Source organism: Typopeltis vanoorti, chromosome 25 (genome assembly GCF_054136105.1).
Source record: "Typopeltis vanoorti isolate ZY-2024b chromosome 25, IOZ_Tvanoo_1.0, whole genome shotgun sequence".
Classification (NCBI taxonomy): Eukaryota; Metazoa; Arthropoda; class Arachnida; order Uropygi; family Thelyphonidae; genus Typopeltis; species Typopeltis vanoorti.
In genome coordinates, this window is record NC_143573.1 from 34,063,596 (window position 1) to 34,079,770 (window position 16,175).

The following is a 16,175-nucleotide window of genomic DNA, read 5'->3' on the forward strand; positions in this document are numbered from 1 at the left end:
CTCCAGAGAGGTTAAGCAAGGCGTTTATTCCCATCTTCAAATGTTTGTTCTTGAAGTATCAAAAAAAAAAAAAATACAAAATACATACACTGATGTTGTCTGAGATTATCTGTCTATTGCTGATGAAATACCAAAGCGGGTCGAAACGTGCCTGGGAGATTTTTAACTATCGCTATAATGAAAGGAAATATACTTTCACCAGAGCCTACTTTTTTGTGTTTTTAAGGACTGAATAGCAATAGTGGGTCACTTTTTTCGTATGGCAACAATTGCTGATGTTTTTGCCTGGCTTAATAATTGCTAGTTAGTATTAACTACGCTTTTATAACTAGTAGAAGCTCTCTTGGACACTACACAATTAGTGCATTGTTATGTATGCATATAACGTATGTTAAAGCAAGATAACCATTATCATCAGTCTGTGTTAACAACTCTATCATGCATTGTACCCCGTATGATTCTGAAGCCGGCAAAATATTTTTTTTTTAAATATTAGTTCATCACTAGCCAACGTTTAGTACTTGACAATGCAAGGCTTGGATACGGTATACGGAAGTTACTAGCACGCATATATTTATCGATGTCTTCGCGCGCGCGCACACACACATACGCACACATTTGTATGCTGTACTCTCTTCATCAGAAAGATCGTTTTCAACTCAACCGCGTTACTTTAGAAGATGGGGGGACATACTAGGGTGGAGCTTTAAATACTAAAGTATAATCAAAACCGGCTACTATAGCAAGCACAGAGAGGAACTCTGCCTGTCTTTCCTATGCAGCGCCACACATTAAAGCTGTATGACATGACACGAGACAGAGTGTCGCCATAGTGACCGAAAAACATCACAGAACTACTAGAAGCACTACTATGGTACAGATTGAAGATATAAATGACTGTTTTTTTACATCGATGACGCTTTATTTTCTATTCATTTGCTTATTTTCGTTCATTGTGGAGTAATATAGCAGTAGTGAAGACTGGCCAGAGATATACGGGGGAAAAAAATAAATAAAAATAAAAAGCGATCTGTTTCAGAAGACGGACTGAGTGACTCTGCGTGAAGTGCTCGCCATATTCGCAAGTGCTTCAAGAAGAATCCATGCAGCTTTTGTAGAGGATAGGGATAGAATTTGCTTGTGTTGCATGGATAAGTTTTTTAGGTTTCTTTTCCATCGTCAGATGTGTCTGGTTTCAATCGATTCCATTTACTAGCGGTGGTGGTGACAACATGAGGGAGTTTGTGTGTGAACACTCGAGGCTATCGGATTGCTGTGCAAGTACATCCTTCACACAGACACACGTATCGTCTGTGTGAAGGATATTCACACAGAGCCAATTCTTCCATATTGGATTTGGACTGTCTCTTCGGCTTTTTTTTAGCCAAAAACAAACATTTGTTTTTAGACTTGGGAATGTGAAACGCTTCAATGTCTACTACGACACTATTCCTGATGTCCTTTCTTACTTGCATGCACACAAACACACGGACACAAGAATTGGCCACGTACCTACTTTGGTCTGTCTTTCTACGGTATCTACGATGGAAGAATGGTAAAAAAATATTCATGGATTGCCGAAATGTTTATTACTTTTCCAATATGGGGAGGAGGAAGAATTGTATACTAGGATTTTAAATCCCACCGGACACGCAAACTGGCTAGAAAAACGCACGCAATCTGCTCGTACAAACATTACAAACATTAGCCTTAGTTGCTTTACAATAATCCAGTTTGGAACGAATCTACGCACCAGCAAAACAAGTACCTATATGGAGAAAGTATTTTACCTTGGGTATAATAAATGTTAAAGATACCAAGCTATTTTAAACCTGGTTTTACTCCATTTCCCAAGTAAGCAAACAGACAAACAAGTCAAGTTTGCGCCTGCACGTATTGGAAGTCTAGCTGACCCTCAAAGTAGTGCAAGACCAAGGCAACTCTTGGTAAAAGTAGAATAAGCTCTGATCACTAATCTTAATATTTACCCTTAATGCAAAGCACATCTCCTGGAGGAGATGTATGATGTTTTGCATTAAAGGCAAGGGGCTACTACCCAGATCGGTTTCGACCTTCATTGAGGTCTCATCAGTGGGATAGATTATTCTACTTTTACCAAGAGTTGCCTTGGTCTTGCACTACTTTGAGGGTCAGCGACTTCCAATACGTGCAGGCGCAAACTTGACTTGTTTGTCTGTTTGCTTACTTGGGAAATGGAGTAAAACCAGGTTTAAAATAGCTTGGTATTTTTAAGAAGTACCTATATGCTTAGGGTGACACATTTATGATACGCAACATTTCATATACAAAAAATAAAATAAAAATAAATAAATAAAAAATTTTCTTTTCAAATCTTCAATATTTTAATTTTATGTTTATCATTATATTAAAATAAAAACGGTAGTATTAGAGGGGGAGCTTTTTTATTTCAAAATACAATATTTTCTATTTTCATATTTTTAAAAGGAACCCATTCTACATCCAACTGGAATCATTTCAGTTAAGAATAGGGAAGCTTGTATAATAATGGTTCAACCCTTTCGTCAAAACGTTGCTTGGTGTTAAGTTTCGTTTATTATAAGTAGCTGTCTATTCGATTGTTGATGAAGCTGGTATTCTTAGTGTTGTTTATGTCCATGCAAAAGTGCCAGTTACATCTAATATTTATATATTGTTGTTTTCAAACTATTGTTGTCTGCCAAGTATTGTTGTACAGCAACAACAGAGAAGATCACTTTCATGCATATGGATGTAGCTCAGAAAATCAACAGCAATAGACTAATGACAATGGATAAATCCAACAAATACATATTCTTAGTTTGTCTGCTATAACTATTAAAGATTATGTTTTCAGGCGTGTTATGTACTGAGAAAAGTAATGCAGTGAACTGCAAGGATTTTAGAGCAATAAGCCTCATTTCCCATACATCAAAAATACTTATCAGAAGGTTAAACGAAGAATTGCATCTAAGGCGGAAGAATTTCTTGGAGAAGATCCGTTTGGTTTCAGGAAGGGTAGGGGAACAAGAGATGCGATTGGACTGTTAAGGATAGCAAGTGAAAGAAGTCTAGAAGTGAATAAAGAAGCTAATATCTGTTATATAGATTTTGAAAACGTTTTTGACTTTGTAAAATGGGATAAGATGGTGGAAGTAATGGAAAAGATTGGTATAGATTGGAAAGACAGAAGGCTAATTATTTCACTATGTATGGGGCAAACTGCCATGGTGAGAGACATATATGGTACAACAGAACCAGGTATCATTGGACGAGGAGTAAAACAAGGCTGTTCTCTGTCACCGATTTTGTTTAACACGTATTCTGAAGCAATGCTAAAAGAAGCACCGGAGAATTCGGAAGAAGGAATAAAGATTGGAGGTAGACAGATTTTTGCAATAAGATAGGCAGATGAAAAGGCACTGTTATCAAATACTGAAACAGGACTACACCAGCTGTTGAGCAGACTACTGGAATCCTGTATCAATTATGGAATAAAAATTAACAGAAGAAAAACAAAAGCAATGAAAATAGCAAGGAAAGAAGCAAATATGATTATCAGAATAAACGGGAAAAAATTGAATCAAGTAAAAACATTTAAATATCTAGGAAGTGTGATTAGCAGCGATGGAATATGTAAAAGTGACATAAAAGCAAGATTAGCGATGGGAAGAGATGCCTTTAATAGAAAATGGAAAATTTATTCAGAAGTAAAATGGATAGAAACCTAAAGAAAAGACTAATAAAATGTTATGTGTGGAGTGTTGCCCTCTATGCAGCTGAAACTTGGACATTGAAGAAAGAAGAAATTAAGATTTTGGAAAGCTTTGAGATGTGGATTTGGAGAAGGATGGAAAAAATCAAATTGGATAAAATAACTAACGAAGAAGTTTTAAAAAGAGTAGAAGAAGAAAGAAGTCTATTAAGGAGGATAAAAAAAAGAAAGGGAAACTGGATCGGACATATTCTGAGAGGGAATGGAATCCTCAGAGATGCCATCGAAGGAAAAATAGACGGGAAAAGACCCAGAGGAGGAGTAAGGGAAACAATGCTAGATGACATGCTCAATGGAGACAGGTACACAACCTTGAAAGAGAAGGCTTGGAACAGAAGAGAGTGGAAGGAAAGTTTCTGCTACTAAGAGAAGAACCTGCTCAATTGCAGAATACTCAAGAAGAAGATGTACTATACTGTATGCGTGTCAAAATCGTTAAATACGTTGTCATGGCATGATTGTTTTTAAGCGCAAATGCTTCACTGTTGTAATTTCGTTAATTCTTGTGAGCCTGAATCAAATCAGAATAAAAACTAGCTCTTAAAATCTGTAATAATAACCGTAATATTGTGAAGGCTTGGTATGCACCAACTCATGACTTTTTTAAGTTTCCATTAATAATAGAAAACAATATAAAAAGATTTTTTTTTAAATCAGCTGTCACGTAGTCATAGTTACTATCGCATCCTTCAGCTTAAAAGCAGGTTCTAAATGGTATACGAATTCCGTATGGATCTGTACAGTACTTTGTTTACTCCAAGATACGGATATGAATGAAGACAGTACTTTTGTAAGATATAATACAGCAGAGATTTTTGGTCACAAAATAGCTCACCAAATCTCTTCTTTCCTTTTCAGACTGCTTGAAAACCGTGTGTGTGTGTGTGTGTGCGTGCGTGCGTGCGTGTGTGCGCGCGCACAATTTTTTTAATATATGTGGAATGTAAAACTTTTCCTTGATAATATTAATAATATATTAGCGAAACGTCGGACCAAACGTCTTCCAAATTTATTTTAAAGTAGAAAAATAAATCGAACACTAGAATAAGTACAATTTACAGACACTGCATGGCAATATAGATTGCTCTGAACTTCTTTATAACAATAAACACCGCAACTCATTTCGCTTTCAATTCAATGAGAATCAGGGAAACAGAAATGGAATAATAGCTTCATTTTCTTCAAACCACCCGGAGACGTATCATCCATTGGTAAAATGTGCTAAGAAATGACACATCATATCGCGAGAGATTCAAAGTAACCCCAGCATAATGCGTTCTGAACGACGTTAGACGCTTTCCAAGTAAGCTCTACGTCTTCAGACTGGTAGTTCAGTGAATTACTCTCATTTATCGAAAAGGGTGCAAGAGGGGATTGTTCATCTCCAAGCAAATTGTGTTGTTACTGTGTAATATGTACCGTCTGTGCTCCGACTGCTACCGTCAATATATAAGTTGTGAGTTCAATTTTTAGGAGCTCCCTATCACCGTCTTAAGGTGCATTCGATTGTTTGTGTTAATATCGCTTGTAGCCCAAGTCTTTAGGTTGACTTTGATGTGGTGAGCGTGGCTCGTCAATTGGTTTTATCGGAACTTCGGAATGAATTCTTAGACGGCCTAAAAAATTTCTATATTTCTATATTGCTTCAAATTTCTATATTTACGGAGTAAATATAGAAATTTGAAGAATGTTATTTTGGAGTTTTAATTCAGGCACAACGATGCCGTAGTCAACATCGTCTATTAACTCGTGTTTCTAACCAGTTTGTTAACTTAAAAGAGAAACTGGAGTTTGCAGAAGAGTGCACAACAATGGATTTCATATCTTCTGAGACTGGTGCACTTAGCCTTTATTGAAGAGGCCTGAATTATGCACTCAAGTTTTGTTGTTTGTTTTTTTGCAGAATTGAAGAATATATTGAGAAAAGTAATAAAAAAAAATACTGGACGCAATACTTTGTTCAAATGAAATGTTAAAGAGATCTTTTTTATTTGCACTGACGTAAATAAAAAAAATGTCGAAGATGACATCCAACTCCGTACTGAGAAACTCTCAATAAGAGCCATAAAAAATATTTACCAATAATTCTGAAGTTAGCATTCATTCATCCTTTCGATGATCCCAACTGGCAAGCACACACACACACACACGCGCGCACGCACACACATACTGCGGAAGTTTTAAAAGACAAAACATTCATTGAAATCGACTGGCGATTGAGCCAAAGAAAAAGTTGGCAGTTTGTAATGGCGCCCTTTTTAACCCACACACCTCTCGACGGACACACACGCACACTTGCATACATTCTTTGTATAGTGTCGCCAATATGCGTGAGTGTATAAGTCCTTCAAAACTGCATATTTTTAGTTTTTTTTTTTTAATATCATCTGGAATATACGATAATTACTCACTAACCAAAACATATTTAAATAATGCGTCATTTTTATTGAAATATTTAATTTGTAGTAAAACTTTTATATTGATACAACTTCCCTCTATTTAAAAGAAAGCATATTATGATGTCTCGCATAAAAATTTCCCGTCATGGGAATGATAAAACTCCCTGAACTGGTAAGTATCAAAATCCAAAAATAATAATAATGAAAAAAATCACATCCCAGGAGATGAATCTGCCGACTGTGTTCAAATTATTAGATGTGAAGTGGGTGCTACGAAAATAATTTGTAATAATCACCTTGGCATTTGCTCAACCCAGCAGATAACAGTCCGTAAATATATTTAGCCCATTTCGGCATCTCATTGACAGGCACCTGGCAGCCTTCCAAACATACTTCAACAGTGAAATGCTCCTGTCAGGATCGCGTTTTAAAATCTTAAGTCCGTTGAAAAATGTGGGAATTTTATATTATTTAATGTGTTTGGGAGAGAAAAAAAAACACACCCGTGGGATTTGCTCAATCGAAGACTTCAAAGACAGAAGCAAATAACCGTCTGTCAACTTCCTTACAATAAGACATGAAATGCATGTAAGCCTAAACTCTCCCTCTCCCTCTCTCTCTCTCTCTCTCTCAAGCACTTACCGAGCACGTAATGCAAGACAAACGATCGCTAAGAGGATTTATTCAACAGTGCACTTAAATAGTTGCTTATTGGATTTACAACTGTTTCTTGGGGCGAACCATAATTGAGACCACAGCACTAATCCAAGGCAAGTGTTTGTGCTCGCGCTACGTCCAGACCGCTTATGAAATTTCCATTTTCACTTCGTTGGCACTAAGAATATTTCATTGAAATTTTGTTTATAAAAGTCCTTTTCAATTCTCCGTTTGTCATTTCTAATGTCCGTCCATTTATATTACGTTAGTTGACGTTTTTCAATACCGTTATCTTAACTGATGTCTGAAGATTTTCCATAGTTTCCATTTTCCATGGATGATCATTTTTATGCGAATCCCACTAATAAAAGAGTAAACTTATAGTACATTAATTAGATAAACAGGACCTGCTCAGAGAGACTGAACACGTAACTTTTCAAGCCACTTCAAACTGCCTATAAGCAGAGTGGTGACGTCACCCCGGGTAGTGAAAATCATCTAGCATCCAACCATTCGTGACCACGCTGGGTTTCGAACCTACAGCCTGCTGGTTGCGCTAGCGGGCACACTAACCACTCAGCCCATAAGACAGGCATTGCAATAAGAAATGACAATACCCAGATTACGAAACTAACTTGGTTCCCATTACATCACCTCACAATGCTAAACATACGCACAAAAAAGTACCGCCACTGGAACGTACGATATTTTAAGATGTCTGAATACTAATTAGCCTAGATCGAACCGGTAAGCCTAGTTCACTCACGAACAAGTAGCTGAATATAATTATGTCTTGTTACCATTTAATTCTTTACAATGACTCTATTTAGAAGATGTATGTTATTTGCTTGCGGAAGAACGTGCTCTACCTGTTTTTTTATTTTTTTTATTTTTTTTATAGCGGTGCATTATAGTTTAAAAGAACATAAGTCCCAAGTGATGCATTTATTCCCAACCGCATGGTAGTTTTTAGCTGTCATTTGGGAGCTTGGAGTTCATTACGTAATTAACGGTGTGAAATTCTATCGATTCGTTTTTTTTATTAGAGAACGCTGTTTATCCTTGAGTAGTTTTGACGTAAAGAACCACTAAAATGAAATTGCTTAAAAAAAAAAACAAAGGATGGAATTTAAAAAAAAATTAACGACACACAAGTATTTACGGCTTCTTTGTTCGTTAGTAGAACAACGAAAAACGAAAGAAAAAAAATAGACAAAAAGAAATCCTAACATCTTAATTCTATTGCATGCTATTAGGCATTCCTGTTTTCATATTATTGGTAAGTTGTCCCAATAAAGGACTGTCAGCATTTACCCAGCTTCCTTCTTTTTTTGGGGGGGGGTCACTTTTTTTCAAGGAATCTTCCATATCTAATAGGACACTATCTGTCTCACCAGAGGCATATTACGTACGACAGTTTTTCCCCTTCAGTTTTTTTTCACCTTCACACACGTGGTTGAACAAGACCTTGTGTTACTGGCTCCAGCCCAACCATACAAGTCGTGTAGTGTCTAGCACGATAAGTAGCTTGGTGGATTTAGGTGACTGTCGTTTTACCTGATGGTATCTAGGTCACCAACCTCATCAGATTGAAGCCCTTAGGTGTATGTTGTCTTGATTTTTTTTATTTTTTATCACATCTTTTTTTTTTCTCGCCTTCACACAGTCACACATCTACGCGTTTTGCAAGGAAGCTGATCGTATAGTATCTTCTATAAATACAGTTGAGTGGCAGATGAAGGTGTTTGCACCATTTGATCAAATGGTTCATATTTAAGTTACAAATGTGTTGTTGCCAATCGTATCACTTCGATCACTTGTTGATACGAATAAAATATCGGAGTTTTCTTTTAATCCAAAATGGAGAAGACTGAAAAGTTTGATTAATTATTTTTCTGATATTTGTTTTTATCCCATTTTCATAAAATTAAACGAACAGGGATAGTATAGTTCAATTATTACATGTGTTCTATGGCTAGTTTGTCGTCCTTGTGGAATGAATTAAAAAAAAACCTTATCACTTGTACCTAAATCCCATTAACTCCCTTTTAGATCAAGTGACCCTTTATATGCTCCACCACTGTTGTGACGGGAATCGAACTCAGATCTTTCCAACAAAAAGACATCTTCTCTATCGACTACGCAATAGAAACGCTGAAGAATTCCCCTTCTTCAATCAGATTCAATTACAATTTGAGATTCAATGCAAAATAAAATTTTATGATCGTTTAATTTTGAACGAACCATCACTCCATACGTAAAGTCTTTTTTATTCCTTTTTCATAACAACCAGTAAATCCGCCACATAAGTTTTCTCTGTTCATAAGCACCATATAGAAGCTGGTGTGCTATGGATTGAGATGAAGATAAAGTTTCTGCAATTGATTTCCATTATGCCTTTAGGGAAAAGAAAAAAAAATGAACTTGTTTTTGTAACTCAGTTAAGATAGGCTCAATAATACAGAATTGCCGTCCATTATACCTCAATATTTTCGAAAGAAGTTCTGTTGCCTTCTCTTTTACCCACATGACAACACTTGATTGATCTATCTGCCGAACGGGCTGCCTGCACGACATATTCTCTGCGTATGAGCATCCGTCCCTAAACTCTATGAAGGAGATTTTTAGGATTTCACAGTTTTGGTAATCTTTTTCACCTGCTTCGACCTTAATATATCACATTTATTATTCTTAGTCAATTCAAGAATATTAAAACAACAATTGAAATCATTTAATAAAAATCTGCATGCAGACGACATTTATAAATCACTTAATGATTCGATTTTAATTGTTACCTTCGTATATTGTTAACAATTTGATCATTGTAGTATGTCCTTTTAATTGTTATGTTTATTTCAATAGTTGTATTTCTCACGGTTACCTTAATTCATTGTTGATATCATTCGCATTGTTGAGTACTTTTCATTGTTTAAACGTATCTGCTATTTTGCACCAGTTAATTGACCTTTAACTGCTAAAATTGTCTCTTTTAAGGCTCGAAAAAAATTGCTAAGGGCATTTTTGGTGTTAATGGGTACAAAACTTTTAAAATATTCTAATCGTTAACGAGTGCTCTCACCGCGGTCGATGGGGACCTATGTATCATTCTTGCTTTAACGGCCTTATCTTCTTTTAACCTGTAATTCCTGGTAATATTTAAGACTCAGTCCAACCACTGCTTGTTATCTGTCGCTTTCTATTAAAGAACTTTCTGCGTCATTCCTTACGCATAAAGATCTACTTTTCAGTGTGTGATTACAGATGCTGTTATGGGCGTGTAGCTTTGAAAAATAGTGACCGTACTTAGCTCACAGCAACCCTCAGGAAGAATTTGTTAACAGAGTACCGTAACATTTCAATACCTCATTATACTGCTACGTTTATGAATAACAGAAAATATTTATTCATTGAAAAAAAATTGTAGGACTATATCTTAGAGAACACACACACACACAGAGAGAGAGAGAGAGAGAGAGAGAGAGAGAGAGAGGTTAGTGGAACTGTTCTACAGAGTTATAGTGTTTCATTAAATGGTTACGTAAATTTATAGAATTTAATTTATAAGCCGAAAGCCCCTTAATAACTAACTGCAATAGCAATTGGCCTGCATTAACTCTATCAAACGCTATTGGTAAATGCCTGCTACCCTTCCATTGGCATTAGCTCACAGCTTTTCTCGTACTTAACAAATACGTCACCAGTTAATTGGCTAGCCAAGGAAGAGAAAAGAGCATAAGTCATCTTTTGGATGGGGTAGACTAGAATCGTTTAATGCTAAATTTTAGCCACGTACGCATTAATCTATTCTGCAAGAGATCACGTGATATAATGAAGTAGGGATGTACTTAGATTGGCGAATACTTTTGCACGGAGATTTCCTAATTAGTGTCAGCTTTTAACTGGTGCGTGATGCCATATGTCATGATCACAAAATATAAAACCACCACCAAAAATAATAATAATAATAATAATAATAAATTTTGTGGTGGGTTTTGCTTCTCTTTACATAACCTTCTATTAGTTTCCACCCAATTTATTTTAATATGTAGTACTTCTATGGAAAACTTTTTTCCCGAGCGATTTATGATTAAAACATCCTCTGCATTTTCGCTTACAGGTGAATGAACTCAGTCGGGGGATTGGATATTCTGTCGTCTCTTTCGCTAGGTTTAACTCCCGAACTAATGGATGACACCTCACTCGGCTAGAGCCAATGCAAGTGTAAACAGAACACACACACACACACACACACACACACACACACACACACACACACACACACACACACACCAGACAGGTTTTGTGATCATTCGAAGCGTGTTATCAAAGCGTACCATTCCTAATGTTTAGGATAAGAGTTTACGAACGAGTCGATTCCAATAGGAAGACGAAGAAGAATTACAATGAAACCTACCATGGACTAAGCATTGGGGTGTACTTATTTACTTATAAATAAAGACGTCATATTATTTAGTTATTTTTATAAGTTTTTTCGATGAAATATAAAGCTCATATTATAAGTTTTGTATATTAAATATGCCACCGCGAACAGAAATAATTTTGAATACAAGTTCGATATTTTTTTCTGTTATGAAGAAAACTAGGTTTTGTAAATTTTGTTCTTTATAAATAGCAAAGTGCTAGTTTAAGGAGATTCCTAAGAGAAAAGAAAACACACGTAGACACATCTCTTGAACTAAAGTGCACTTTCCATCTAAAGGGTCCTTCAAAGGGTTATAATAATAGTCAGTGCTACAAGAAACTAAAATGAGAAGCTAGTGGAATAGGTTAGTAAGCTAATAAAATTATAGATCTAGATGATCACTTTTTTTTTCGTAATATTCAGTATTCAAAGTGAAACTGGGGATTGTTGCTTTATAAACTTTATTTATTCCCAAAGGCAAAAATCTAATGATTGATTCACTGAAAACAATTATGAAAAAATATTTTAATGTAATTTTTGTATGAATTTCTCTTGCGAAAACAGCACTTATAAAAGCACGTGTGTGATCTAAAGGCTGATGACAGAGAAAGGACTTGCTGAAGTTCGTTTTGAACAGCTGTGAGTGTTCATTCTGAAGTTTGATGAAATTGACTAATTCTTGGATTCATTGCTCTCTGAATTACCTCATGCAGGTCCATTACAGCAATGGCCTACACTGAACACTGTCGTGTTAAGAATATTCTACAGAATGCAGGCGCAGGGAATGGCAAAAACAGGAAAGAGTTGATTCGATTGAGTTGAGGTCTGATTGTGTCCGGGGGGGTTGACCAGATGTCGCACACGCGTTAGGATGCTAGCTCAGCTGATACGAGAGCATCTACAGGGAGAAAAAAAAGGAGAAGGGCAGAAGTTATTAATGCAACTTTAGACCATCGAATCGAAGTTGCAGACAACTTGTCTGCAACTTCGATTCGAACTCAAACCATTGGGGTCTGTAGTGAATGTCACTTGGCGAAAACTTGACGGTGGACGTGAACAGAATGCTCACTAAATTAAAGAAGGTCATGAAGAGGTCATGTGATGTAGATAAGCTTAAGTATATAAGCTTGTGCTGGTTGTAGGCATTTATTCATGCAACGTGGTTTTTGTCAGAGGGTTTATTCTGCGGCCGATTTGATGGCGAGATACATAACTATTCAGCTGCGTATCCCACCATTTATTTAATTAGTAAAAATTATTCGGTTTGAAGGTTTATATATAATTTTCTTAAAAATTAAACTAGACGCAACAGTCCAATAACGATAATCTTTTTTTTTTCGAATCCGTAAAGGACGCGAGGAACATTTAGGAACTTTTAACTAAAGGGAAGTTAGTCAGTCTCATATGGCACCGATTTTCTTACCGCAGGCTCAGATTTTTTTTAGTACAGCAAAACAGAGAAACTGACTAGAAAAAATAAGCACTGAAAGATATGAACTTGCATATCGTTATCTAAATTTGTTTATATGAAGCCAAGTTATTTGGTCTCAACTAGTCACCGCAATGTCAAGTTAAATAGGATGGGGTGACGTCAGAAAGTTGGTTAAAGTTAAGTCACTGTGAGACGCATTCTTTGCAAAGCACACCTCAAAAAATTGAGCGATAGATTCAGCGGTAAGCATAATAGTAGAAATGAGGTTACCTGATCACGGACGGGAGTTCAAGCAGCCATTTAATAATTCCAGCGATACGAGAAGAATTAAATTATGGAAATTCTCTTTTAAAATAATTCGATTTTACTGATTAAGCATTTTAGCAGAGATGAAATTATCTTTCATTAAATTTAAGTTTTCTGTATTTTAAGCTGTTTTAAAAATTAACCATGCAGAAAATATTCGCACATTTATGAGGGTGCAGTCTTGACGAGTTCGACGGATGATAGAAGGATAGTACAGATACGTGTGTGTGTGTGTGTGTGTGTGTGTGTGTGTGTGTGTGTGTGTGTGTGTGTGTGTGTGTGTGTGTGTGTGTGTGTGTGTTACACGCCGATAGCAAAACTTGATGCTTTTATCTCTCGTAACCACCACAAGTCGGAAAGACAGTGTGGACTCCGCCTTGTTTATTAGTACACATTTATTCCGGCATAGATCAATAACCTTAGCTCTCCAACAGCTGACCTCCCGTTCGATCAGCATCCTTCAGTGTGCCGCACTTAAAACAGACCACTTTCTATCAACATCCACGAGTTTTCGCAAGTAAAGTTGAATAAAAAAAAAAAAATGAGTGCATATTTTAGTACAGTAATGAATATTACGTGGGTGGTATACGATAATGTTGTGGAATTAGATATTTGGTTGAAAGATCCCTTTTCAAGGCTCTTTTTGACTTGATTATTGATCAGTCTGCACGAAATTTTTAATAAGTACTGAATAATTGATTCTTCATTATTATTTCTATTTCGGGCTAATAGTGTACATCTAAAAATGCATCGCGGTAAAACGGTAAATAAAAAGGCAACGTAAAGAACAGAGAAAAAGAAAAATAGGACATCACCCTATGGTCTCTATACCTCACCGATTGAGACAATGTGGTAGGAATGCTGGCCAACAAACGTGGAACTGAAATACACTTAAACAGACCATATTTTAATTCATGCACGGACGTCAAAACCACCAGGGAAAAAGCAGCCAGTGGTTGCTAGACTAATAGATCACCCTATGTGTGTGTCATCACCTTGCTTACTTTGTGTTAGTGCAAACTGTCGGAGTTGGATAAAGGGAGGGAAGAGTCAAATGGATGACGTTAGACTGACGTCTATCCAACCAACCGTCCGTACAGGTGAGCTTTGAGACTCAATTAGTGTTATTAACGGTACTCATTGAGAATGATGGTTGCTGACTGTAGCAAGAGAGCGGACCCAACATTATCAACACGAGGAAATAGCATTGAGCAGACCATTTACGCTTGCTTAGTTGATATCGCCCAGATTACAGAGTTCTCTTTAATACTATCTAAGGAAGAGTTATTGAGACCTGTAAGGAAAAAATAATTACTCACGTCACGTTATAGTCTTGGAGGAACTCAGGGGGAAGTTGAATTTCAGCGGTGGTTGTCCCCATTTGGGACCAGATCCCAACAGTCGCCATTGCAGTTCTTAAAGACACATACAATAGTTTGTGTCTTCTTGTAGGTCAATCCAAGTAGATAGGTGTCACAGTCATCACCAAGATATCCAAACGGTGATGAATAAAGAGGTCAGAGAATCCTGTAGGTCAAAGGTCACAGTACGGTTGTTGTCCCAAACGACAATCCATTATGGAGAAGAGGGTGTTAAAAATCACTCGCGCAATCGTCTACGATTCCGTAAGTACAAGAAGAGAAGTTTGCAGACCATCTTGACCCCTTCGGAGTCAAGAGCGAGTCTATTGAACGATGTAATCCCGCTCAACATGTAGCGCTTACGCCAGACGATGGTTTTATTTCTACACAACGAGCAGTTCGGAAAGCACACAGGTAACTTGGCGACACTCTTCAAAAAACGGTACTTGGACCGCGGTCCCGCCTACACCGCCTTCCGCCTGTTACGTCAAACTAGGGGATGGGGGGTAGCTAAAAAAGCGGAAGATGAAAGGGGGGTCAATCACGTGATAGCTACGTCCATTAAACCTCGGCTACCAAGAGTGCTTGTCAAATCGGCAACGAACACAAGACAAGGACTGTTTGCCTCACGTTTTCTCGTGCACACGGTGGATAGAGAGAGAGAGAGAGACGCTGCACGGTTTACTCGTGCGCGCCTGTTCTTTCGATTTCCGCCTATCGCGCTCGTGAGACATGATAGCGTCACAGGACGCGCGCAAGTTCCCGCCGGTGGAGGGAGACGAAGAAACAAACCAGGTATGTGATACCCGTTTTGTGTGTGTGTGTGTGTGTGTGTGTGTGTGTGTGTGTGTGTGTGTGTGTGTGTGTGTGTGTGTGTGTGTGTGTGCGCGCACTCTTACTGAGGTCACAGTTTTATAACACACATTTACTGTTTAGACTTCTATTGGTTATTGACAGGTGTGACGTCATCGACGCCCAGGACTTGTGCCATCGCACGTCATTTGTCAAGTCCGTTCAGCCTTCCGTCCTCTTGGTGAAGGGAAAGATGGTGTAGTGCAACGTCTATTAATACTTAAGGAACATTGAAACACCGTCTTTTGCTAAAGGATAGAAGATTCGTGTTCGTTAATAGCACCACCTTTCATGGCTTTAATGAAGTTTGCTTTTACCCCTTAAATAAGGAATCGCCAAACTTTAAAGTAAAATTCAGGTTTGGCCCAATATTCTTTCTATTAAAAACAAAACAAAACAGGAGTTATAACTTGTAATGTGATCAAAATAATACTTCTTAATTATATCGTTTGACATAAAATAATTCATCTGAACTGAATAATGACGGTAAGTATTTTTCCACTTATCTTTCTTCACTCAATTCAAAAAAGAACAGACCTTTGACCTTTCAACTCTATTGCACAACACATCCGTTGACAACCTACGTAATCAAACCGAATGTGAACGACTCAAACAGTAATTTGTTCAATAATTCAACAGTTATTTGTTTCTTACTCATGAGAATAAACTTAAAATGTGGTTATAATAGGATGCGTCTCATCATCCACAATTCCGACTAAATAGCATCCTTCACGTGGACAAAGATCATGAAAATTGTCGAGATGATGTAGCTACACGCAACTTCGAAGGCATTAGGGATTAAAAAAATCTCTTGGAAGACTTAATCCCATTCCTTTAGCAGCGCCCCCATTCTTCTAAACATGGTATACTCTTCTTCCAGACCCGAATAGTTTTGCGGGTGTGTGTTACAACAAAGAACATGAAGAAAAACCATCAAGACTATTGCAGCATCGTCGGATGAACATAAGATTTA

At 37.1% G+C, this 16,175-nt stretch overlaps 1 protein-coding gene and 1 long non-coding RNA gene across 6 annotated transcripts in view; one reads left to right on the forward strand and one right to left on the reverse strand.

The window, feature by feature from the left end:
- Positions 1-16,175, reverse strand: part of LOC150092644 (potassium voltage-gated channel protein Shaker-like) — a 709,278-nt gene that overhangs the window by 361,221 nt on the left and 331,882 nt on the right. Inside the window, exon 1 of one of the 5 annotated variants that reach the window (XM_090414381.1) lies at positions 14,309-14,700. The exons of the other annotated variants lie outside the window; for them this stretch is intronic. Within the exon in view, the coding sequence (XP_090270507.1) occupies positions 14,309-14,397 (89 nt within the window). The 5' untranslated portion in view covers positions 14,398-14,700. Of the gene's footprint in view, positions 1-14,308; positions 14,701-16,175 lie in introns of those variants that run through there. 5 annotated transcript variants of the gene reach the window in all.
- LOC150092645 (uncharacterized) overlaps positions 14,868-16,175 on the forward strand; it is a 405,687-nt gene continuing 404,379 nt past the window's right edge. Inside the window, exon 1 of the long non-coding RNA XR_016550501.1 lies at positions 14,868-15,145. This is a non-coding gene — a long non-coding RNA (uncharacterized LOC150092645). The remainder of the gene's footprint in view (positions 15,146-16,175) is intronic.